Here is a 26432-nt window from a genome sequence, read left to right on the forward strand (position 1 = left end):
GAATCTCCCCACCATGCGTTACCATCTCCTATATTCCATACTCAAGCTCGCGAAGGGGCTGTCAACAATTCCCGAACAGATTTCACTTGGTTTCCCAAATTAAGTATTGGGTAGCTGTAGGAACAGGGTTGGAGAGTCCATGGCATTCAGCGATTGGGCGGAATATCAACATGCTCCGCTATAAACCCAAAGTTGAAAAATATCCTTTCTATTTTATTCAGCTAAGTAAAATTATATTCTTCTTGTAGATTTTACTTTTTTATATTCCAAAGGAGCACATTTCAGGGGCTTCTATGCAGCTTGTACATGTGGAGGCCTGGAGATATTGAACATGATTATGTTCATTAATGGTCAATTACCATGAGACCGGTCATCTTTTGCATGACAATAGCCGGTTGACAAAATGTCATGACCGCCACAACCCTACGCCTGGCACCTACTACCATACCCCGTTCAAAGGCACTTAAATATTTTGTCTTGCCCATTCACACTGAATGGCACACATACACAATCCATGTCTCAAGGCATAAAAATATATTTAACCTGTCTCCTCCCGTTCACGCACACTGATTGAAGTGGATTAAACAAGTGACATCAATAAGGGATCACACCTTTCGCCTGAATCCACCTGAATCCACCTCTATGTAATGGAAAGAGCAGGTGTCCTTAATTATTTTTTACAAATATTCAGTGAATGGCAAGGTAAACGATTCAATATAAAATTAACAAATTTACAAAGAGAGGAACGACATAGGACTATCCATACCAAACTTTAAAATTGCATATCCAGGCACTAGCATGTCACCATATCCTTAATTGGTTTAGGCACGACTCGTCTGCCCCCTGGCTGAGTACAGCGAGAAATATGGTGTCACCTATCTCCCTGGAAAAAGGTATTCACTGATATATCCATTCAACAATGTAAACTACGCTTTGGTCAGATTTTCTCACACAATTTCTATGTGGCGCAAAATTAAAAAACAACGTGGCATTCCCATTTCCCAATAATGCCTTGCAAACCCTTACTATATTGGGACAGTAATGGTTTTGTTAAAATTCTAATATATTAAAGATATATACACAGCAAAAGGAAACTCATTTTTCTATACGTACAACATAGATCCTATGGTGTCACTTGGGAAACTGAACTACCGAACCATTCAATGATGGGATTTAAGAATAAATTATCTGTGCTCACGAAAGGAATGCTCTCTATAATACACTACTCAAAAAAATAAAGGGAACACTAAAATAACATCCTAGATCTGAATGAATGAAATATTCTTATTAAATACTTTTTTCTTTACATAGTTGAATGTGCTGACAACAAAATCACACAAAAATGATCAATGGAAATCAAATTTATCAACCCATGGAGGTCTGGATTTGGAGTCACACTCAGAATTAAAGTGGAAAACCACACTACAGGCTGATCCAACTTTGATGTAATGTCCTTAAAACAAGTCTAAATGAGGCTCAGTAGTGTGTGTGGCCTCCACGTGCCTGTATGACCTCCCTACAACGCCTGGGCATGCTCCTGATGAGGTGGCAGATGGTCTCCTGAGGGATCTCCTCCCAGACCTGGACTAAAGCATCCACCAACTCCTGGACAGTCTGTGGTGCAACTTGGCGTTGGTGGATGGAGCGAGACATGATGTCCCAGATGTGCTCAATTGGATTCAGGTCTTGGGAACGGGCGGGCCAGTCCATAGCATCAATGCCTTCCTCTTGCAGGAACTGCTGACACACTCCAGCCACATGAGGTCTAGCATTGTCTTGCATTAGGAGGAACCCGGGGCCAACCTCACCAGCATATGGTCTCACACGGGGTCTGAGGATCTCATCTCGGTACCTAATGGCAGTCAGGCTACCTCTGGCGAGCACATGGAGGGCTGTGCGGCCCCCCAAAGAAATGCCACCCCACACCATGACTGACCAACCTCCAAACCGGTCATGCTGGAGGATGTTGCAGGCAGCAGAAAGTTCTCCATGGCGTCTCCAGACTCTGTCACATCTGTCGCATGTGCTCAGTGTGAACCTGCTTTCATCTGTGAAGAGCACAGGACGCCAGTGGCGAATTTGCCAATCATGGCAAATGCCAAACGTCCTGCACGGTGTTGGGCTGTAAAGCACAACCCCCACCTGTGGACGTCGGGCCCTCATACCACCCTCATGGAGTCTCTGTTTCTGACCGTTTGAGCAGACATGCGCATTTGTGGCCTGCTGGAGGTCATTTTGCAGGGCTCTGGCAGTGCTCCTCCTGCTCGTCCTTGCACAAAGGCGGAGGTAGCGGTCCTGCTGCTGGGTTGTTGCCCTCCTATGGCCTCCTCCACGTCTACTGATGTCCTGGCCTGTCTCCTGGTAGCGCCTCCATGCTCTGGCCACTACGCTGACAGACACAGCAAACCTTCTTGCCACAGCTCGCATTGATGTGCCATCCTGGATGAGCTGCACTACCTGAGCCACTTGTGTGGGTTGTAGACTCCGTCTCATGCTACCACTAGAGTGAAAGCACCGCCAGCATTCAAAAGTGACCAAAACATCAGCCAGGAAGCATAGGAACTGAGAAGTGGTCTGTGGTCATCACCTGCAGAACCACTCCTTTGCTAATTGCCTATAATTTCCACCTGTCTATTCTATTTGTACAACCGCATGTGACATTTATTGTCAATCAGTGTTGCTTCCTAAGTGGACAGTTTGATTTCACAGAAGTGTGATTGACTTGGAGTTACATTGTGTTGTTTAAGTGTTCCCTTTATTTTTTTGAGCAGTGTATATAAACAACTTTTGGAACGCTCATATTCTAAGCTAGCCATAAAAAAAAGCATGGTCCACAGATCTAATTAAATCAGAATGACCTGACCAGGAAAAAAATGACCTGGTTTGCAGTTCTTTGTATGCATTTCTTTGTTTTTGTACCTGTAATCCCCCCTCTGGAAAAAAAACGAAATTAAAAGCATTTGTTCGCCACAGTCTTACCAGGGCTTTGTTTCATTCCAGATCTTAGTTTCCTTCCATCTATGCTTGCCATCTGCTGTCATGACTATAAGGTGGAATCAACATATCAGAACCTAGATGACTGGAGGAGCTATTAAATAATAGGCTACGCCTATCCAGATCTATCAGACACAAAAGGGGAGGGAGTGTCAGCGGCTGGTGTAACAGCCCTCTGGCAACGGTGTTTTGAGCCCAATTGCAGCCACCCTTCTGCCCCTACGATCTGTCCCTCCTTTACATTTCCAACTGTACTGTCAGAAATAATACAACCCCCCCCAAAAAGTACAATTTTGTTACGTTACAACCTTATTCTGAAATTGATTTTTCAGAAACAGCAGTGGGGTCAAACTACAGACCGCTGTTCCTACATTTGAACATAAAAATAGTTTTATCAAACAAAACTATGCTACATTTTCTCTCTGGGACCCTCAGGACGACAAATCAGAGCAAGATCGCTGAATGTAATAACGTGATATACATTCTGGAAGGTAAATGTATCAAACCATTTGATACCAGTGATATGTTGTGCACTCCTCAAACAATAACATGGTACTTTTACACTAATAGCTATTGTAAATTGGACACTGCAGTTAGATTAACAATTTAAGCTTTCTGTCCATATAAAGATAAATGTCTGTTCCGGAAAGTTATTCTAGTCACATTAGCAACAATCGTCCCCACAGAGATAAAAAAAATAAAATAAAATAAACTGTTTTACTAAGTATTCCAGACCCTTGCTATGAGACACGAAATTGAGCTCAGGTGCATCATGTTTCCATTGATCATCCTTGAGATGTTTCTACAACTTGGAGTCTACTTTTGGTAAATTCAATTGATTGGACATGATTTGGAAAGACACAGACCTGTCTATATAAGATTCCACAGTTGACAGTGCATGTCAGCGCAAAAACCAAGCCATGAGGTTCAAGGAATTGTCTGTAGAGTTGAGAGACAGGATTGTGTCGAGGCACAGATCTGGGGAAGGGTATCACAAAATGGCTGCAGCATTGAATCAAATCAAATCAAATTTATTTATATAGCCCTTCGTACATCAGCTGATATCTCAAAGTGCTGTACAGAAACCCAGCCTAAAACCCCAAACAGCAAGCAATGCAGGTGTAGAAGCACGGTGGCTAGGAAAAACTCCCTAGAATGGCCAAAACCTAGGAAGAAACCTAGAGAGGAACCAGGCTATGTGGGGTGGCCAGTCCTCTTCTGGCTGTGCCGGGTGGAGATTATAACAAAACATGGTCAAGATGTTCAAATGTTCATAAATGACCAGCATGGTCGAATAATAATAAGGCAGAATAGTTGAAACTGGAGCAGCAGCACAGTCAGGTGGACTGGGGACAGCAAGGAGTCATCATGTCAGGTAGTCCTGGGGCATGGTCCTAGGGCTCAGGTCCTCCGAGAGAGAGAAAGAGAGAAGGAGAGAATTAGAGAACGCACACTTAGATTCACACAGGACACCGAATAGGACAGGAGAAGTACTCCAGATATAACAAACTGACCCTAGCCCCCCGACACATAAACTACTGCAGCATAAATACTGGAGGCTGAGACAGGAGGGGTCAGGAGACACTGTGGCCCACTCCGAGGACACCCCCGGACAGGGCCAAACAGGAAGGATATAACCCCACCCACTTTGCCAAAGCACAGCCCCCACACCACTAGAGGGATATCTTCAACCACCAACTTACCATCCTGAGACAAGGCTGAGTATAGCCCACAAAGACCTCCGCCACGGCACAACCCGGGGGGGGGGGGGGGGGGGGGGGGGATGACCACATTGAAGGTCCAAGAACACAGTGGCCTCCATCATTCTTAAATGGAAGAAGTTTGGAAACACCAGGACCCTTTTTAGAGCTGGCTGCCTGGCCAAACTGAGAAATCAGGGGAGAAGGGCCCTGGTCAGGGAGGTGACCAAGAACCCAATGGTCACTCTGACAGAGTTCAGAGTGATGGTTGGTTGGATGGTTCTCCCATCTCCGCAGCACTACACCAAATCAGGCCTATATGGTAGAGCAGCAAGACAGAAGCCATTTCTCATTTTAAAAAGCACATGAAGGCACACAATGACACAGTAGTCCAAGGCACTGCATAGCAGTGTTGAGGAGTCACTACAGCCTGGGGTTCGATTTAATAAAGGTAAAAGCACATTACAGCCCACTAGGAGTTTGCCAAAAGGCACCTAAAGGACTGACCATGAGAAACTAAATTAGCCTAGCCCTCACCCTTTGATCCAACAGGTCCCAGACGTGCTCAATGGGATTGAGAGCAGGGCTCTTCGCTGACCATGGCAGAACACTGACATTCCTGTTTTGCAGGAAATCCCACAAAGAACAAGCAGTATGGCTGGTGGAATTGTCATGCTGGAGGGTCATGTCAGGATGAGCCTGCAGGAAGGGTACCACATGAGGGAGGAGGATGTCTTCCCTGTAACGCACAGCGTTGATTGCCTGCAATGACAAAAAGCTAAGTCCGATGATGCTGTGACACCGCCCCAGACCATTACGGACCCTCCACCTCCAAAATCGATCCCGCTCCAGAGTACAGGCCTCGGTGTAACGCTCATTCCTTCGACGATAAACTTAAATCCGACCATCACCCCTGGTGAGACAAGACAGTGAAGAGCACTTTTTACCAGTCCTGTCTGGTCCAGTGAAGGTGGGTTTGTGCCCATAGGCAACGTTGTTGCCTGTGATCTCTGGTGAGGACCTGCCTTACAACAGGCGTACAAGCCCTAAGTCCAGCCTCTCTCACCCGATTGCGGACAGTCCGAGCACTGATGGAGGGATTGTGCGTTCCTGGTGTAACTTGGGCAGTTGTAGTAACATGTGGTCTGCCACTGCTAGGACGATCAGCTTCCTGTAGCGCTGTCTTAGGCATCTCACAGTACGGACATTGCAATTTATTTCCCTGGCCACATCTGCAGTCCGCATGCCCCCTTGCAGCATGCCTATAGCACGTTCACGCAGATGAGTAGGGATCCTGGGCATCTTTAATTTGGTGTCAATTTGGAGTCAGTAGAAAGGCCTCTTTAGTGTCCTAAGTTTTCATAACTGTGACCTTAATTGCCTACCGTCTGTAAGCTCTTAGTGTCTGCATGACCGTTCCACAGGTGCATGTTCACTAATTGTTTATGTTCATTGAGGTTCATTGAGCAAGCATGGAAAACAGTGTTTAAACCCTTTACAATGAAGAGCTGTGAAGTTTAGATTTTTACGAATTATCTTTGAAAGACAGGGTCCTGAAAAAGGGACGTTTCTACATATATACATAAATAAACAAAAAGGGGGAGCGAGGAAATACTGTCGTAGCGGATATTTATCTTTCTGTGCCTTCCACTATGACTGACCTAAGGGGTAATGTTTTAGCTTTTTTTAAATGTATTTTTTTGAGCAACTTTCTGTAATTAACCGCAGTCCGGGACAGCCGCAGACCCATTTGACAAGGTTTTTGCGTCTGATTCTACACCCTCCTCCCAAAGTGTACACTTACACCCGTGCATGGATTTAACAATGGTGGAAACGTACTCCAGCCAATGCTTACATCAATAATATGCTTTAAAATCCATGCCGGGAAGCATGCAAGTCAACATTCTGGAAAAGAGTAGGAGAATTGGGACAGTTCGTCACCATGAGAAACACCTAACTGGATGGAGGCTGAACAAAGGCATTTCCCACACACACTACTTAAGAGAAACAGGGATGGACGTAGGGGAAAGAAGGAGGAAGAGAGGAGAACCTGGAGGAGGACTGAGGGTCTATCACTCATTCCTACCTCCACTCCAGCCTGACGAAGCCTGTGCTTCTGTGACCAACTGGGCAACACAAAGCAGTGACGACAAAATAAGCGACACCGAAATAAGGTACCAAACAGTTTGAATAAAAGCCTTACTATGTAACCTCATCAATCAACTAATGCATTGGGTGTGTTGTATGGTTGCATGTATGGCTGCATACCTTGGCCTTCACACTTCATTGCATGGATACCCAATAAGAGGGACCGATATGAGCTCAATTAACTAAACATCTATTTAAAAATTTTTAAAAAAGTAAACAAACAATACGAAACCCAAGGAACTTACCCATGTAGACCATTCCCTAGGCCTAGTCCGTGGGAGTTCTAGAATGCCAATTCAGAACATAGGCGTGAAAGCAAGACACACACACACACACACCTCTAAATTGGGGAAGTGTGGGGCAAGACAGGGACAAACCCAAGGAGTGGGGGAGCAGGATGGGTGAGCTCGTCGTGTAGGGTTACACCTGCACTTACCGTAGCAGTCTCCTGTGAATTCCTCCTTCACAGGCCACAGCCACGGATAATGAGAAGCGGCTTAAAAGATTTGAGCATGAAAAGACAGGCTGATTACACATCGAAATGAGGGGCAAAAGGGAAAAAAAAAAAAAACATTTAAAATGTCAAACTGTGCTGGGTGGTTGGTGTAGATGGGGAGAAAATGGAAAGACGGATGGCAGAGGTGAAGAAGCAGACAGAAGACAGAGGGTTGTGTGTGTGAGAACAGGGTCATTCATATTCATTAGTGGACAATGCACACTGTAGCAAAACATTTTGCAATGTCAATTGTTTACTCCCAGATGCACTACTAAGTGATTTAAATGGTTTCCGTTGCAAAACATCTTGCTACATTTAGCTACAATGTGCCTTAATGAATATGAGCTGTAGGGAGTCTAAACTGTCCCCAGACCTGAATCCAATCGAGAATCTGTGGAAAGAACTGAAAACTGCTGTTCACAAATGCTCTCCATCCAACCTCACTGAGCTCGAGCTGTTTTGCAAGGAGGAATGGGAAAAAATTTCAGTCTCTCGATGTGCAAAACTGATAGAGACATACCCCAAGCGACTTACAGCTGTAATCGCAGCAAAAGGTGGCGCTACAAAGTATTAACTTAAGGGGGCTGAATAATTTTGCACGCCCAATTTTTCAGTTTTTGATTTGTTAAAAAAGTTTGAAATATCCAATAAATGTCGTTCCACTTCATGATTGTGTCCCACTTGTTGTTGATTCTTCACAAAAAAATACAGTTTTATATCTTTATGTTTGAAGCCTGAAATGTGGCAAAAGGTCGCAAAGTTCAAGGGGGCCGAATACCTTCGCAAGGCACTGTATTTGTTTAACACTTCTTTGGTTACTACATGATTCCATGTGTTATTTCATAGTGTTGATGTCTTCACTATTAATTCACAAAGTAGAAAAGTGTAAAAATCAACAAAAACCCTTGATTAGCTGGCTGACTGGCTGGAATACATACATACGTGCGTGCATTCATGCATGCATGCATGCATGCATGCATACACTCCACTGCTTGACCAAAAAAATACATATTGGTAGAGCGAAAAGCTATCGACTGAAAAATCGACCTGCCGACCAATTGGGGTCAGCTCTACATTGAACAAAACGTACAGCGGAGTTGGTGCTGGAGTTGAGCAGGAAGTTGGCTGTGTGGGCGGCTACTGGAGGCTGGTTGGGGATTGGCTGGTGGCCCAGCGCCATGCCGACAATGGCCGCCATGTGGGTCTCTGTGCCGAAAACATAGATGGGGATACCGGTGGTCTTACCTATGGGAAAAAAAATTGACATGGTTAACAAATATTTTGATTATCCTGAACAACTGTACAATAAAAAAGGAAACCTATTGATCAAATCTCCAGGTGTGAATTTCCCAAAAACAGAAATCGTTTTCATTGTCTACCAATGGACTCAATTATCTTTAGTGCCAAAGATGGTCTTTATGTTTTAGTACACCCAGCAAACCTGGAACATTAGGCAAGTTTCACATATGTTTTTATTTATTTTTTCTATTTTCTACATTGTAGAATAATAGTGAAGACATCAACACTATGAAATAACACATATCATGTGGTAATCATGTAGTAACCAAAAAAAAGTGTTAAAACAAATACATTCTTCAAAGTAGCCACCCTTTGCCTTGACAGCTTTGCACACTCTTGGCATTCTCTCCACCAGCTCCATGAGCTAGTCACCTGGAATGCATTTCAATTAACAGGTGTGCCTTGTTAAAAGTTAATATTTGAATTGCTTTCCTTCTTAACCTCTTTGATCTCTAGGGGCGCTATTTCATTTTTGGATAAAAAACGTTCCCGTTTTAAGCGCGATATTTTGCCACGAAAAGATGCTCGACTATGCATATTATTGAAAGAAGTTTTTGAAAGAAAACACTCTGAAGTTTCAGAATCTGCAAAGATATTGTCTGTAAGTGCCCCAGAACTCATTCTACAGGCAAAACCAAGATGATGCGTCAACCAGGAAATGAGCAGAATCTCTGAAGCTCTGTTTACCATTGTCTCCTTATATGGCTGTGATTGCGCAAGGAATGAGCCTACACTTTCTGTCGTTCCCCCAAGGTGTTAGCAGCATTGTGACGTATTTGTAGGCATATCATTGGAAGATTGACCATAAGAGACTACATTTTCCAAGTGTCCGCCTGGTGTCCTGCGTGGAATTCGGTGCGCAAACGCCAGCTGCTTGTACTTTTCCATTTGATTGAGGGGAGAAACCATGCTTCCATGAACGATATATAATTGAAGAGATATGTGAAAAACACCTTGAGGATTGATTCTAAACAACGTTTGCCATGTTTTCAGTCGATATTATGGAGTTAATTTGGAAAAAAGTTCGCGTTTTGAGGACTGAATTTTTTATTTTTTTTTGGTAGCCAAATGTGATGTAGAAAACGGAGCTATTTCGAATTCACAAAGAATCTTTTTTGGAAACACTGAGCATCTGCTATCTAACTGAGAGTCTCCTCATTGAAAACATCCAAAGTTCTTCAAAGGTAAATGATTTTATTTGAAGGCTTTTATGTTTTTGTTGAAATCTTGCGTGCTGGATGCTAACGCTAATGCTAACGCTAAATGCTACGCTAGCTAGCCACTTTTACACAAATGATTGTTTTCCTATGGTTGAGAAGCATATTTTGAAAATCTGAGATGACAGTGTTGTTTACAAAAGGCTAAGCTTGAGAGATGGCATATTTATTTCATTTCATTTGCGATTTTCATGAATAGTTAACGTTGCGTTATGGTAATGAGCTTAGGTCTGTAAATAGAATCCCGGATCCGGGTTTGGTAGACGCAACAGGTTAACCTCTCTGGGGTAGGGGGCAGTATTTTGAAGTTTGGATGACAAACGTGCCCAAAGTAAACTGCCTATTACCCAGGCCTAGAAGCTAGGATATGCATGGTAGTATTGGATGAAACACTAATGTTTCTAAAACAGTTAAAATAATGTCTGTGAGTATAACAGAACTGATATGGCAGGCAAAACCCAGAGGACCAACCATCCAAAAAAAAAAAAAAAATTCAGCCTACCACTGTTTCCAATGGTTGTCATGTTTATTATGAGGCGAAAATCTCCCAGATTCCAGTTCCTAGGGCTTCCACTAGATGTCAACACTCTTCAGAAAGAGTTTCAGGCTTGTTTTTGGAAAAATTAGCTAGAATTCGTTTTTCTAAGTGGTTCCCATTTTGGCTGTAGTGATGTCATGCGTGGGGATGAGAGCGCGTTCTTTGTTGTTAATCTCCGGTAAAGACAATAACGATTCTCCGTCTTAAATGTTATTGTTTTTTTACGTATTGGGGTAGCTGAGTTTGATTATAAACGTTGTTTGACTTGGAGGAGTTTATTGGAAACGTTTGGGATTCATTTTGTATGCATTTTGGAGGGAAACCAGTTCAACTGAGTTTTTGGGGATATAAAGAAGAACATTACCGAACAAAAGGACCATTTGTGATGTAGCTGGGACCTTTTGGAGTGCCAACAGAAGATCTTCAAAGGTAAGGCATTTATTATATGGCTATTTCTGACTTTCGTTGCGCACCTGCCTGGTTGAAATATGCTTTTGTATGCTTTTGTCTGTCCTCAGCATGGTGTGCTTTCACCGTAAAGCCTTTTTGAAATCTGACACAGCGGCTGGATTAACAAGAAGTTACGCTTTAATTTGATGTTTGACACTTGTATTTTCATGAACGTTAAATATGTATATTTCTGTCATTTGAATTTTGCTCTCTGCAATTTCACCGGATGTTGACCAGGTGGGACAACTCAAATCCAATCATTTGAGTTGTGACAAGGTGAGGGGGTATACAGAAGTTAGCCCTATTTAGTAAAATACCAAATTCCATATTAATGGTAAGAACAGCTCAAAAAGGCAAAGAGAAATGACAGTCCATTACTTTAAGACATGAATGTCAGTCAATACGGAACATCAAGAACTTTGAACGTTTCTTCAATTGCAGTCGCAAAAACCATTGAGCGCCATGATGAAACTGGCTCTCATGAGGACCGGCACAGGAATGCTGAAGAGGATAAGTTAATCAGTTACCAGCCTCAGAAATTGCACGCCAAATAAATGCTTCAGAGTTCAACAGGCTAATCTCAACTGTTCAGAGGAGACTGCGTGATTCACGATCATGATCAAATTGCTGCAAAGAAACCACTACTAACGGACACCAATAATAAGAAGAGACTTGCTTGGGCCAAGAAACACGAGGAATGGACATTAGACCGGTGGAAACCTGTCTTTTGTTCTGATGTCCAAATGTGAGAATTTTGGTTCCAACCGCCAGGTCTTTGGGAGACGCAGAGTAGGTGAACAGATCTCTGCATGTGTGGTTCCCACCATGAAGCATGGAGGTGGTGGTGTGACGGTGCTTTTCTGGTGACACTGATTTAATTAGAATTCAAGGCACACTTAACCAGTATTGCTACCGCAGCATTCTGCAGCAATACGCCATGCCATCTGGTTTGCACTTTGTCCCACTATCAGTTGTTTTTCAACAGGACAATGACGCAACACACCTCCAGGCTGTGTAAGGGCTATTTGACCAAGATGGTTTGTGATGAAGTGCTGCATCAGATGACCTGGCCTCCACAATCCCCCGACCTCAACCCAATGAAATGGTTTGGGATGAGTTGGACCGCAGAGTGAAGGAAAAGCAGCCAACGTTTGCTCAGCATATGTGGGAATCCCTTCAGGACTGTTGGAAAAGCATTCCAGGTAACTAGTGTAACTTGGAAAAAACAGTGGGGCAAAAAAGGATTTAGTCAGCCACCAATTGTGCAAGTTCTGCCACTTAAAAAGATGAGGCCTGTAATTTTCATCATAGGTACACTTCAACTATGACAGACAAAATGAGGAAAAAAAATCCAGAAAATCACATTGTAAGATTTTTAATGAATTTATTTGCAAATTATGGTGGAAAATAAGTATTTGGTCACCTACACACAAGGAAGATTTCTGGCTCTCACAGACCTGTAACTTCTTTAAGAGGCTCCTCTGTCCTCCACTCGTTACCTGTATTAATGGCACCTGTTTGAACTTGTTATCAGTATAAAAGACCTGTCCACAACCTCAGTCACACTCCAAACTCCACTATGGCCAAGACCAAAGAGCTGTCAAAGGACACCAGAAACAAAATTGTAGACCTGCACCAGGCTGGGAAGACAATAATCTGCAATAGGTAAGCAGCTTGGTTTGAAGAAATCAACTGTGGGAGCAATTATTAGGAAATGGACCACTGATAATCTCCCTCGATCTGGGGCTCCACGCAAGATCTCACCCCGTGGGGTCAAAATTATCACAAGAAAAAAAAAATCCCAGAACCACACGGGGGGACGTAGTGAATGACTTGCAGAGAGCTGGGTCCAAAGTAACAAAGCCTACCATCACTAACACACTACGCCGCCAGGGACTCAAATCCCGCAGTGCCAGTACATGTCCAGGCCCGTCTGAAGTTTGCTAGAGAGCATTTGGATGATCCAGAAGAAGATTGGGAGAAAGTCATATGGTCAGATGAAACCAAAATATAACTTTTTGGTAAAAACTCAACTCGTTGTGTTTGGAGGACAAGGAATGCTGAGTTGCATCCAAAGAACACCATACCTACTGTGAAGCATGGGGGTGGAAACATCATGCTTTGGGGCTGTTTTTCTGCAAAGAGACCAGGACGACTGATCCGTGTAAAGGAAAGAATGAATGGGGCCATGTATCGTGAGATTTTGAGTAAAAACCTCCTTCCACCAGCAAGGGCATTGAAGATTAAACGTGGCTGGGTCTTTCAGCATGACAATGATCCCCAACACACCGCCCGGGCAACGAAGGAGCGGCTTCGTAAGAAGCATTTCAAGTTCCTGGAGTGGCCTAGCCAGTCTCCAGATCTCAACCCCATAGAACATCTTTTGAGGGAGTTGAAAGTCCGTGTTGCCCAGCAACAGCCCCAAAACATCACTGCTCTAGAGGAGATCTTCATGGAGGAATGGGCCAAAATACCAGCAACAGTGTGTGAAAACCTTGTGAAGACTTACAGAAAACGTTTGACCTCTGTCATTGCCAACAAAGGGTATATAACAAAGTATTGAGATAAACTTTTGTTATTGACCAAATACTTATTTTCCACCATAATTGGCAAATAAATTCATTAAAAATCCTACAATGTGATTTTCTGGATTTTTTTCCCTCATTTTGTCTGTCATAGTTGAAGTGTACCTATGATGAAAATTACAAGCCTCTCATCTTTTTAAGTGGGAGAACTTGCACAATTGGTGGCTGACTAAATACTTTTTTGCCCCACTGTATATCCCCTTTATCTATTAAGACTCCATCCTTAACGTTGTATATTAGTTATGAAAAAGAATGAAAGTATTTTTGTTAATAGATTATTTTATGTCTCCTAAAAATCACATTCCTATCTCTTATAAATTGTGCATAGTAAGTAGCCACGCCCCTAGTGAGGTCAGAGAGTGTGTCAGAATTACAGACCAGCCCATTTCGAGAGAGTGTATAAAAGGATTGGTAACGAATTAACAATCCAGAAAAGTGTGGAGCGTTGCTACACGTTTGAAATGGTTGGACTTTAAAACCTCAACATGAGGTGAAGAAAATAAACTCACTTCCCAGAGTAGACCGGAAAAATCTCCAGGCTGCAGCTTTGCGTGTAAAGTGGTTCAATCGGACTACCAACACGAGGCGGAGAGAGGAGGAAACTCCCCTCTTGGACAATCACTGGATGGCTGATTAGCGGTTCTAAGTCAAATGTCTAGAAAATCCCATTTAAGATTGAACAGAAGCACTTACTCCAGTTAAAAAGGGTGCGTTATTGCTGGACAAAAGGTCCGCCAAATTTAATTCCATTAGCGAGGACGCAAACAATCCAATTACCCCCGCTCTCACTCGAGACTCTGTCCAGGGTCCCCTCGATCAAGAAACAAGCCTACAGGCTTTGACTATATAGACTCCGATACAAATGTTACAACGCACAAGGCAAACATCGCAATAGCCGATTCCACTCAAACTCAGATAAGTCAATATTTTGTAACCATGAACAAAGTGGGACCATCCTACTACTCTTCAAATCATCCTACTGTACTATTCTCAAATCACTGTAGTACGCTACTCTCATCACCCAGTGGGAGCCATCGACACAGGTGGCTTGCCTAGCTATCCAAGGAGAATCTTCCAGAGTGAACAGTAGAAGACAGGAAAGGGGAGACCCCTTTCAGACAATCAGAGCCTTACAAGAATGCAGCTGAAAGGCCATCCCACATCCTTCCTAAGAAGGCTGGATCTGACAGACATATACAGCATTCACACGTAAATACATTCATGATTTCTTACTTCAAACGGGCAGCGGTTCATGTGCAAAGTATATGATTAGTGAGAAGTTAATTTCTGTGTAACAAGCCGCCATATGCTGTCAGTCCGCTAGGGACCTTATTCTCATGTATTAAGTGTGTATGTTTGTGATATTATTTAGTTAGTAAATAAACCAATTTGTGTAGCACTGAATCATAAGGTTGGGGTTTTTGCAGATCCAAGGTTATGACTGTTCAGAATGATAAGAGGTAATCATTAATACATTGACTGTTATGGATGTGATAGGTAAAGAAAGACCTTTAGAGTTTAATTCGGAAGATGGTAACTCTGAACAACGGCTCTCAATCATTGTTACATGATTCATTTAAAATCGGGTAACAATTACAACAAAGTTAGTTGATTAATAAATAAATAAATCAGATTAATAAAAGTAAGTCACGACACAGGTCTTGCTATGGATTTTCAAGTAGATTTAAGTCAAAGCTGCAACTGGGTCACTCAGGAACATTCACTGTCTTGGTAAGGAATTCCAGTGTAGATTTGGCTTTGTGTTCTAGGTTCTTGTCCTGCTGAAAGGTTAATTAATCTCCCACTGTCTGGTGGAAAGTAGACTGAACCAGGTTTTCCTCTAGGATTTTGCCTGTGCTTAGCTCCATTCCATTTATTTTTTACTCTGAAAAACTCCCCAGTCCTTAAAGATTACAAGCAGAACCATAACATGATGCTGCCATGACTATGCTTGAAAATATGGAGAGTGGTACTCAGTAATTTGTTGTATTTGCCCCAAATATAACACGTTGTATTCAGGCCAAAAAGTTAATGGCATCTATTGGTATATTTTTATTCTGCACAGGCTTCCTGCTTTTCACTCAGTCAATTAGGTTAGTATTAATTAATAACTTCGCCATGCTCAAAGGCATATTCAAAGTCTGCTTTTTACTTTTTTTTTTTACCCATTTAACAATAAATGCCCTTTTCTGCGAGGCATTGGAAAAACATCCCTGATTTTTGTGTTTGAAATTCCCTGGACCTGACAGCTAATTGTATGTGTGGTGTACAGAGTTGAGGTGGTCATTCAAAATTCATGTTATACAGTATTATTGCACACAGAGTCCGTGCAGCTTATTATGTAACTTGTCAAGCACATTTTTACTCCTGAACTTATTTAGCATTGCCATAACAAAAGGGTTGAATACTTATTGACTCAAAACATTTCAGATAATCATTTATGAATTTGTAAACAATTCATAAAAACAATTACTCGTACATTATGGGGTATTGTGTGTAGGCCAGTGACCAAAAATCTCAATTGAATCCATTTTAAATTAAAGACTAACACAATAAAATGTGGATTAAGTCAAGGAGTGTGATTACTTTCTGAAGCCACTGTATGACCAGTGGTAGGGTTATCTGGCCACACTTCTACATTACTTTATTACGCCCCCAAATCGCCTTATCACATCTGATAGTTTCTGCCATATTGCTTTCAACTGAGTGGCACCATCGCTTCAACTAAGGTCTGTCCTAAATAGCACCCTATGGGCCCCGGTGCCATCCGGGATGCAGTCAGGGACAGTCGTCTCAGATCAGAGAATTGGAGTAAACGTTGGCAGAAGGGAGGAGTGGGACAATTGCCATGTTTCAATTACTTTTCCTTCTCCCCAAGTGTGTACTCGTTCACTCCACATCATTCATTTCAAAGCATTGGATTGATACAAGAATGGCTGGAGGGAGCTACCACCATATTCATTATACCAGTCCATTCCTTTGAAATCCATAACAGGGAGTGTACAAGTGCACACTTCGGGAAGTAGGGTAGAGAATTGGAATGTAGCCAACTAGTTGCAGCCTGGACTCACCTACTTCTCCCATCACTCTTAGGCCCTCCTGGTAGTTGGGGCCGCCGCGACGCACAAAGATGGTGACTCCGTTCTCCTTCAGGGGTCCCTGGTAGTCTTTGATAGCCCTGACGATGCCCTAGGGGTGATCAAAGGAGAGCACAGTATGGTAAAATGTATGGATAGACATGCCTTGTTCAAAGCATGGGATTAATGGCAGGCACAATGGCTAAGGCTGGACAAAATCTGCAGGATGCCTTTTCTAAATCTGTCCTTATTGAATTTATATACATACTTTTCATATATGAAACTGCAGCATGTTATATCATGTTTAGTGGCATTATTTGGTTTGATTGAATGGATTCTAAATGTTAGAATATTGCCAGGAAGACTAGGCATTAGCTCATGTGTATCCAAATAGAGAACCACTGTGTCCGAAAAACGATCTTGCCTACTAATTTTTAAAACGTACTTTGTACTAATCATACTATATATATATGTACGGTTTAATATAAAAGTATGCATTCAGCAACAAATAAACATACTAGGCTCACCCATACTAAGAAAGCATAATCTAATGCTCAAACGTGTTGTTTCCCGCCATTCGTTCATTTTGCAACAGCCCATCCTCTTATGACAAATGGGTCTGAAAAGATGCACCTCTTCCTTAATAGAGTATGCAGCAAATACAGATGAAGACTAAATGAGTACACTACATGACCAAAAGTACGTGGACACCTGCTCGAAAATCTTGTTCCAAAATCATGGGCATTAATATGGAGTTGGTCCCCCCTTTGCTGCTATAACAGTCGGTCTTCTGGGAAGGTTTTCTACTGTACTAGATGTTCAAACATTGCTGCGTAGACTTGCTTCCATTCTGCCACAAGAGCATTAGTGAGGCACTGATGTTGGGCAATTAGGCTTGGCTCGCAGTCGGTGTTACAATCCATCCCAAAGGTGTTCGATGAGGATGAGTTCAGGGCTCTGTGAAGGCCAATCAAATTCTTCCACACCGATTTCAAAAAAACATTTCTGTATGGACCTCGCTTAGTGCATGCTGTCATGCTGAAACAGGAAAGCACCTTCCCCAAACTGTAACCACAAAGTTGGAAGCACATAGTCTAGAATGTCACGTTAAGATTTCCCTTCACTGGAATTAAGGGGCCTAGCCCGAACCATGAAAAACAGCCCCAGACCATTATTCCTCCTCCAAACTTTACAGTTGGCACTGTGCATTCAGGCAGGTAGCGTTCTCCTGGCATCCTCCAAACCCAGTCTGTGGGACTGCCAGATGGTGAAGCGCGCTTCATCAGCCCAGAGAACACGTTTCCACTGCTCCAGAGCCCAATGGTGGCGAGCTTTACACTACTCCTGTGTAGTGTAGTGTAAAACTACTCACTGCTTGGTAATCTTAGGCTGGTGTGTGGCTGCTCGGCCATGGAAACCCATTTCATGAAGCTCCCGACGAACAGTTCTTGTGCTGACGTTGCTTCTAGAGGCAATTTGGAACTCAGTAGTGAGTGTTGCAACCGAGGACAGGCAATTTTCAGCACTCAGCGGTTCCGTTCTGTGAGCTTGTGCAGCCTACTGCTTCGCTGCTGAGCAGTTGTCGCTCCTAGACATTCCCACTTCACAATAACAGCACTCAGTTGACCGGGGAAGCTGTAGCAGGGCAGAAATTTGATGACCTGACTTGTTGGAAAGGTGGCATCCTATGATGCCACGTTGAAAGTCACTGAGGTCTTCAGTAAGGCCATTCTACTGCCAATGTTTGTTTATGGAGATTGCATGACTGTGTGCTTTATTTTATACACCTGTTAGCAACAGGTGTGGCTGAAATAGCATAATCCACGAATTTGAAGGGGGAGGTCCACATACTTTGGTATATATAGAGCATGACATTCTGGCATTTAAAGCACTCTCAATGTTAGACATTTGACATATTATACTATTTAGAACGCGAGTAGAGGTATTTAGACAAGCCAATTCATATATTTTTCATTACAAATTACATTCAAGGGACTCATGCACATTCTGCACTCAGATTATGTCTGGCCCTATCAATGACACAGCACTAGGGGAAGACCGTGTTTGGGCGCCTTACTTTGAACGTGGCCGCCACGTTTGTGAAGTTAGCGATGCTTCCTCCGATGATCAGCACTTTCCCTGGCGAGGCAAAGATAGAAATGTGTTGTTAGTATTAATGCCGAGACTTCATGTAACAACATTATCTAGTTTGACAATGCGGTAACACACTAAGAATTGAGCGTGTGATAGAACTTAGTGTTGCACTGAGTTAAATAGTCCCAACCAATGGAATTCGTCTGTGTCCAAAAGTAATTTAAGTGTAACTAGTAAAACATTGTTTTATTTTTTTAAGTCAACACATATTGCTTCACATTTATTGATGAAGATTAATAAATGAATTAAGAAGATCCAACTCGGATCAAAACGTTGGAATAGAGGCAGTACAGGAGCAATACAGTCTGTGGGACTTCTTGCTTCTACGTGCATTGTTTATGATATAGCCCAAATGTAATATGAGCTGACGATGCCAACGTTGATTTCAAAACTATAAGAGGTGCAAGTGGGCAACCCTGGCGAGTTCCCAGGTGTAGGGTGAAGTTGACACTAGACGTTGATCTTGGGTCAGTTATGCATTTTCCTACTAAATGGTAAAGCTTATAATTGGGGTTGGGGAAGCTGAGCAAGTGCCCACCTTTGTGGTGCTTCTCTCTGGTCATAAGTGAGAGGATGGTCTTGGCGTAGTCGTAGGTCTGTTGCTCGCTGGGCGCTCCCGAATACTCCCCGTAGTTGGCCAGCTCATCCACTCCACCCAGGTCACAGATGGTGTCACTACGTTCGAGGGGACAGGGGTCAGAGTCAAGGACAAGTGGTTGCTTCCCAAACGGCTCCCTATTGCCTTTACAGTACACTAACTTTGACCAGTGCCCATAGAGTAGTGCACTAGATAGAGAATAGCGTGACATTTGGGACATGGCCAAAGTCATGCCCTGAGCTGCACGGGTTATAAATGCAATTAGAAAGTATCTTCAGTGCCGAAACCTCCAATGCAGCGCAATTGTTCTATTCAGCAACACTCGGATCGATTCAAACTGAAAACTAAGTGTAGCTGGGATCATAAAATTATAGATAACATTGCACCATAGTGACAAGTAATTTTAATATTTTCCAAATCCCAGTTGGGAGGATTCCCTAAATCAGGAGCGAACAAGCAGCGTGGGAATCTTCCAACAGGAATTTCTGGAAAAAAAATCTGGATGGTAGTATGTTTCTGCTCTCCTGCCAACTAAACTCAGCAAAAAAAGAAACGTCCTCTCACTGTCAACTGCGTTTCTTTTCAGCAAACTTAACGTGTAAATATTTGTATGAACATAAAAGATTCAACGACAAACTGAACAAGTTCCACAGACATCCTCAATGGGATTGAGATCCGGGTTCTTCGCTGACCATGGCAGAACACTGACATTCCTGTCTTGCAGGAAATCACGTACAGAACGAGCAGTATGGCTGGGGCCATTGTCATGCTGGAGGGTCATGTCAGGATGAGCCTGCAGGAAGGGTAACACATGAGGGAGGAGGATGTCTTCCCTGTAACGCACAGAGTTGAGATTGCCTGCAATGACAAGCTCAGTCCGATGACGCTGTCACACATCACCCCAGACCATGACGGACATCCACGTCGATCCCGCTCAAGAATACAGGCCTCAGTGTAACACTCATTCTTTCGACGATAAACGTGAATCCGATCATCACCCTTGGTGAGACAAAACCACGACTCGTCAGTGAAGAGCACTTTCTGCAAGTCCTGTCTGGTCCAGCGAAGTTGGGTTTGTGCCCATAGGGGACGTTGTTGCCGGTGATGTCTGCCTTACAACAGGCATCAACAGGCCTAAAAGCCCTCAGTCCAGCCTCTCTCAGCCTATTGCGAACAGTCTGAACACTGGAGGGATTGTGCGTTCTTGGTGTAACTCGGGCAGTTGTTGTAACACATGGTCTGCCACTGCTAGGACAATCAGCTGTCCGTCCTGTCTCCCTGTAGCGCTGTCTTAGGCGTCACACAGTACGGACATTGCAATTTATTTCCCTGGCCACATCTGCAGTCCTCATGCAGCATGCCTATAGCACATTCACTCAGATGAGTAGGGATCCTGGGCATCTTTCCTCTGGTGTTTTTCAGAGTCAGTAGAAAGGTCTCTTCAATGTCCTAAGTTTTCATAACTGTGACCTTAGTTGCCTACCATCTGTAAGCTGTTAGTGTCTTAACGACCGTTCCACAGGTGCATGTTCATTAATTGTTTATGGTTCATTGAACAAGCATGGGAAACGGTGTTTAAACCCTTTACAATGAAGATCTGTGAAGTTATTTGGATTTTTACGAATTATCTTTGAAAGACAGGGTCCTGAAAAAGGGATGTTTCTTTTTTTGCCGAGTTGATTTATGGGACAGTTTGGCTCGACAATTAGCTAGTGGGCAGAAGCCAAAAAATGTGAAGTTGAACAAGCTGATTTTTTTGTATACGTGACTGAACAATTCTTATGAAGACTATAAAAGTTTGAGACACCAATTCTTCCACTCATAAAAAGATTAAGTGTCTGCCCAGGTAAATACGGAACTGTTAAACTTGGAACCAACCAGAACTTCCATACATACCCCTCATGATGAAGGACGCAAATGTCCTGCTTCTATCTACGATGTGTAAACAGCCTGTTGTGAGAACGCAAGCTGCTGTCTGATGAAGAGGATTAGATATAGCTAGATATACGTAAATATCTGTTTGAGTGCACTTCAAATATAGAAGTGCACTTTAGAGGTAACTCTGTTGACCATTTAGCCAATATATTGAAGCTAGCCAATGTCACAGTTTGCGTAACCAACTACTGTAAATGTTAATGTGTTTCATTAGCAATCTGTCAGCGTCTCATTTCAAGTAACTAGCAGCAGGCTTGAAAAAATTCAAATACGTTTCTTATAAACACAATTAAAAGCATGTGTGTGTCATGTAAGCAAGAATAGTTAACAGCTGCATAGGAATATTAGCCACTATATATGGCTTAGCCTACATATTAGGCATAACTTGCAATACATATGAATTCTCAAATAGCAGCTGCCCAATACCATGGTAGGCATGCATAATGTTGGATGCATTGGAATTTAAGATATGTAGAATGTTAGCGTGTGTAGGACTGTAGAAAAAGCAGTTGGGAAAATGTTTGTTCAGTGAATGTGAGTATATTTAGGTGGTTTGAATAATTAGCTTTTCTATTAATCTTCTAAAAGCTGATGTGCCAAAATCTGGCCAATCCATTCATTGTTCTACTAACTATGACAGAGTGTGGGACATGTTTTCCATAATATACGTTTCATGCATATACATTCGAACAAAGTACACCATCACCAATAGTTTTTGTTTACCATTTATTGAGTACAGAGATAAATAGCAAAGGTGTCTCAGGTAGTTTAAGTATCTAAATGCTGTTCATTCAGAAAGGATTCAGACCCCTTGACTTCATCCACATCACAACCTTGCTCTAAAAATGGATTAAACCCCCCCATGACCAATGACCCCCCCCCATACACACACACACACACATACATAAAAATATATATTTTACATTTAGATGCCAGGTCGCAATTGTAAATGAGAACTTGTTCTCAACTTGCCTACCTGGTTAAATAAAGGTTTCATCAGGCCAGATAATCCTGTTTCTCATGGTCTGAGAGTCTTTTGACAAACTTGTGCCTTTTGACAAACTTTAAGCGGGCTGTCATGTTCCTTTTGAGGAGTGGCTTCCGTTTGGCCACTCTACCATAAAGGTTTAATTGGGGGAGTGCTGCAGAACAGCAGCACTCTAGAACATAGTTCTAGAGTTCTGAATAGCAGAACTCTGTCAGAGTGACCATCGGTTCTTGGTCACCTCCCTGACCAAGGCACTTCTCCCCCAATTGCTCAGTTTGGCCGGGCGGCCAGCTCTATGAAGAGTCTTGGTGGTTCCAATCTTCTTTCATTAAAGAATGATGGAGGCCACTGTGTTCTTCGGGACCTTCAATGTTGCAGACATTTTTTGGTACCCTCTCCAGATTTGTGCAGCGACACAATCTTGTCTGAGCTCTACAGAGAACTCCTTCGACCTCATGGCTTGGTTTTTGTTCTAACATGCAATGTCAACTGTGGTACCTTATGTAGAAGTGAGTGCATTTCCAAATCATGTCCAATCAATTGAAGTCACCACAGGTGGACTACAATCAAGAAACATCAAGGATGATCAACGCAAACAGGATGCACCGGTGCTCAATTTTGAGTCTCAAAGCAAAGGTCTGAATACTTATGTAAATAAAAAGGTATGTTTTTATTTTATTTATACATTTGCAAAAACATCTAAAAACCTGTTTTCGCTTCGTCATTATAGTTTACTGTGTGTAGACGGATGAGAAAAAAAACTATTTAATCCATTTTAGAATAAGCCTGTAACTTAAATGTGGAAAAAGGGAATGGTCTGAATATTTTCTGAATGCACTGTACAGCGTAACCTACCAATCAATGTATATCAAATGCCGGGGAGGGCACAATCTTACAATGGTGCAGTCCAGAAATTAGCTTTAACATCTATGCCAAAAGCCTGGGCCTCTGATGGAGACTGTAGAACTGTCATCAACGCATGTTTCAGTATTCTCCCTTCTCTCAAGGAGCATTTGTGTGCCCAGGCCCCATATGCGTTTTGAAAGGAGGGTCTGCTAAAGACGGTCTGCTAAATGACTAAAATGTCAAATGAAAGGATCCCACCCAGATCACCAATGTAGCGGACCGATGTAGACAGACAAGTGCCTTAGCAGAATGCAATCTTAAGCTTGCGTGATCCAGAGATGAGAACTCTACCATCTATGGCAAAAGACTGGGCTCCTGACGGGGACAATACAATTCCAGGAATCCTCCAACAGTATGTTACAAATGTAAAATAATATGTTTGTCACCTGTATGGTAGGAAAATTACAAGAATATGTTTTACTGTTTATGCATCAAATAGCTTTGATGGGTACTCTCATCTGTGTCAGCGGGACTGAGTTGGGCCTCTGCGCTAGCAATTTATTTGTGATGGCTTGGTGATAAAACCTATACCCTGCATTCCATAGAATGAGTTGGTGTTTGTATACTGTGAAGTACCAGGAAGATGTCTCTGGTGTTGACGGCTGATTGGAGGAACCTTATCAGGGTTTGGCCCCTAAGACTTCTATACAAATGGAACAGTCTTCTATCTGATATCTGGCTGGGGGATACTCCTTTCTCACATACTAATCCTAACCTTTTGACCTATTCCAGACATCTGTTGTTTGTCACGTATTCAGGAGGATGTGTTTTAACTATAAAATACTGTGGCTCAATTCTGCTCGTTGAGCTCTCGGCATTACACTTCGGAGTGTGGGATCAACCAGCTTAATTATTGAAATAATCAATATTAAATAAAGTTGATTGTTTGAAATGATAAAGTCTCCCCTTTGAATCAGAAATATTACACAACACCTGTTAAACTGATTCTACATTGAATTTTGTCTTCAAAGTGCTTAAAGAAGCACATGTATTTGCAGTTCTTCAACAAAGAAAAGACAGGCAAACCCATACGTGGTCTCAATGTCTAAATAGTGATGCAGGCCTAGTTCAAACAGCAGTAGGATGGTTCTCCTCACAGCCCATGCTTGGTGAATATCACTTGGTTGATCTCTGAAAGAGACACAGGAGAGCTGAATAGAACATGAGAAACATTGGAGAGACGAGAATTAATAAAAATAAATCACTGCAAAGGAATGTAAGAGCTTGTAAGTAATCATTTCATTTTAAAGTCTACACCTGTTGTATTTGGCACACTTGACAAATAAAATTTAAATTTGATTTGTAGTTTGTGAGCTACAAAATGACCATCCTGACAGTCTGAGTCAGGGTGCTCTGCCACCAACTACTGACAGGGACAATGAGACATTTCTTATTTGTCAGTATGAATAAAATTAGTGGGTTCTGCCTTGACTATTAGATTTACACTACTTGTCTTAAATGATTACTTGGAATAAACTGATAAAACGCTCCTTGTCCCAGAATGATATGCTAGTGATATTTTCTCCTGCTAGCTAGCAACGGATCGACTTGTAAGTCGCTAGGAAACTACCAAGCTAGCTCCAATAGTAAGGTTGCTGTGTTTTAAGTTGAGTAATTTTACAGCTTGCATAGATTATATCACATTTCTATAACTAAATAAGTTAGATTACAAAAAAATAAAAAATACTTAACCTGATAGCAGTTGGTCAGACGGAGATCTCTTAAGATGTCACCAGCTGTCTACAACCTTAGATATGTTTAATGTGATTTGTAGACGTGATCAGCAGAGATTGTACCATGGATAGTAACACAAGTTTTGATTGGTTTACAGTTTAGTACTCGGCAGTGTTTGCCTGTCCAGCTAAGGAACAAAAGTATTTTGAAAAATGTACACAAATTGAGATGGCCAACAATTGGAAATGTGTTCAGAAGAAACTCATCCAGCTCATCCCTCAACAGAGATCATTTCGAAAACTAAAGCAGATAGCTTGCACCACCTTGTGACGGCCCTGAATTATTTTGAGCCGTCTCAGTGCTTCTCCTTCCAATAGGGTGCTTTCCCTTTAATTCCCAATTAAATAGCCAGCATCAGCTGCGCAAAAGTGGCGTTTGTGATGGAGACGTGACTGAGGATGTGTTCCCGAAACTTCTCTATTCCGGTTGTTTTGTTGCTGTTAAACGTGTGTTTTGTAGCCTGAGAGTTTACCCAGGATCGGATCCACTCTTTGCGTCCGTGGACTACTCCTCTCTATTCTTCGTGGCCTTTCTCCGCTGGAGATCTGTTGGCGGATTGGATTGTCTGACTGACCGACTGACTACCACCTTTTTTGTATACGGTATTTCATTTGTTTTGATATGATGTATACGGTGATGATTTATGTAGTTAGATGTAGTTGAGGAATTAGTAAGAGCAGATACGCTTTAAAGTTCTGTGGTAAAATGGTTATATTGATTGTATGATTTAATACTGGGTTTACGCTACACGGAATGAACGGACCAACATTGCGTGACAAAAGTCACTTGAGTTCACTGAACTCCTTTACCGGGCGGGACTCTTTTTAGGCCCGAGGTACAGGACATTTCTGGAGGAACCAGAACTCATTGTGTTATATTATTATGTGTGTGTAATCCATTGATGTTGCTAATACAACCCACGCAAAAGAATAGTTGTTTTTGAAGTTCTTTCAATGTTTTAAGGGTTTATGAAAAGTTGATTTCCCTTCTGACGTTTACATAAGTCCTTTGTAATGGTGTAGACTTGACGGACCAGATGGGACTCATTCCCTCCCAAACTAAAAGGAGAAACCAATGTTTTCTCTGGTAGGCACAACCTACCTGGCACCCCTATAAAAAAATAACCTCAAGTCAAAACCGTTACAACCTACATGACAGGCATGGAGTTGGCAGGAAAACAAACAGATCTGGGACTAGGCTAGGAACTAGGAAAGTTTCCGGAATTTTGCAAGCCTACCTGTAGACTACGGAGGCTCCTCCACCTGCCACCATTGTCCAGATCCTTCCCAGGGGGTTCAGGATAGTGAGCTTCAGACTGGCCCCGCTCTTGGCATCCAAATCCGCGATGTAAGCCTCCTAGAATTGGTAGACAAGGATGTGTCACTAGGGCATATACTCTGAGGGTAGCAAAAAAAATCATAGTCACAGGTTAATTACCCCACCAAAATCTATACAAGTTGTTAGTTCCATGGATTGAAAGTTCTCATGAAAAGAAAATGGATAACATTTATTTCAATTGAATACTGGAGAGCCCGAGCCATTGGCCTGGAGAAAGAAGAAAAACCATTAGCTTAGAGAACTGTCAGGCATTTCTGCGGCCATATGTTGATGGA

General features: G+C 42.4%; 1 protein-coding gene across 1 annotated transcript in view; it reads right to left on the reverse strand.

Moving 5' to 3' along the window:
- Positions 1–26432, reverse strand: part of LOC139377096 (ATP-citrate synthase-like) — a 108172-nt gene that overhangs the window by 44980 nt on the left and 36760 nt on the right. The window contains exons 9-13 of the mRNA XM_071120133.1: positions 26057–26175; positions 19197–19333; positions 18582–18643; positions 16499–16616; positions 8386–8583 (exon numbers count right to left, since the gene is read on the reverse strand). Coding sequence (XP_070976234.1) covers positions 8386–8583; positions 16499–16616; positions 18582–18643; positions 19197–19333; positions 26057–26175 — 634 coding nt within the window. The remainder of the gene's footprint in view (positions 1–8385; positions 8584–16498; positions 16617–18581; positions 18644–19196; positions 19334–26056; positions 26176–26432) is intronic.

The sequence above is a fragment of the Oncorhynchus clarkii genome, chromosome 20 (genome assembly GCF_045791955.1).
Source record: "Oncorhynchus clarkii lewisi isolate Uvic-CL-2024 chromosome 20, UVic_Ocla_1.0, whole genome shotgun sequence".
Taxonomy (NCBI): Eukaryota; Metazoa; Chordata; class Actinopteri; order Salmoniformes; family Salmonidae; genus Oncorhynchus; species Oncorhynchus clarkii.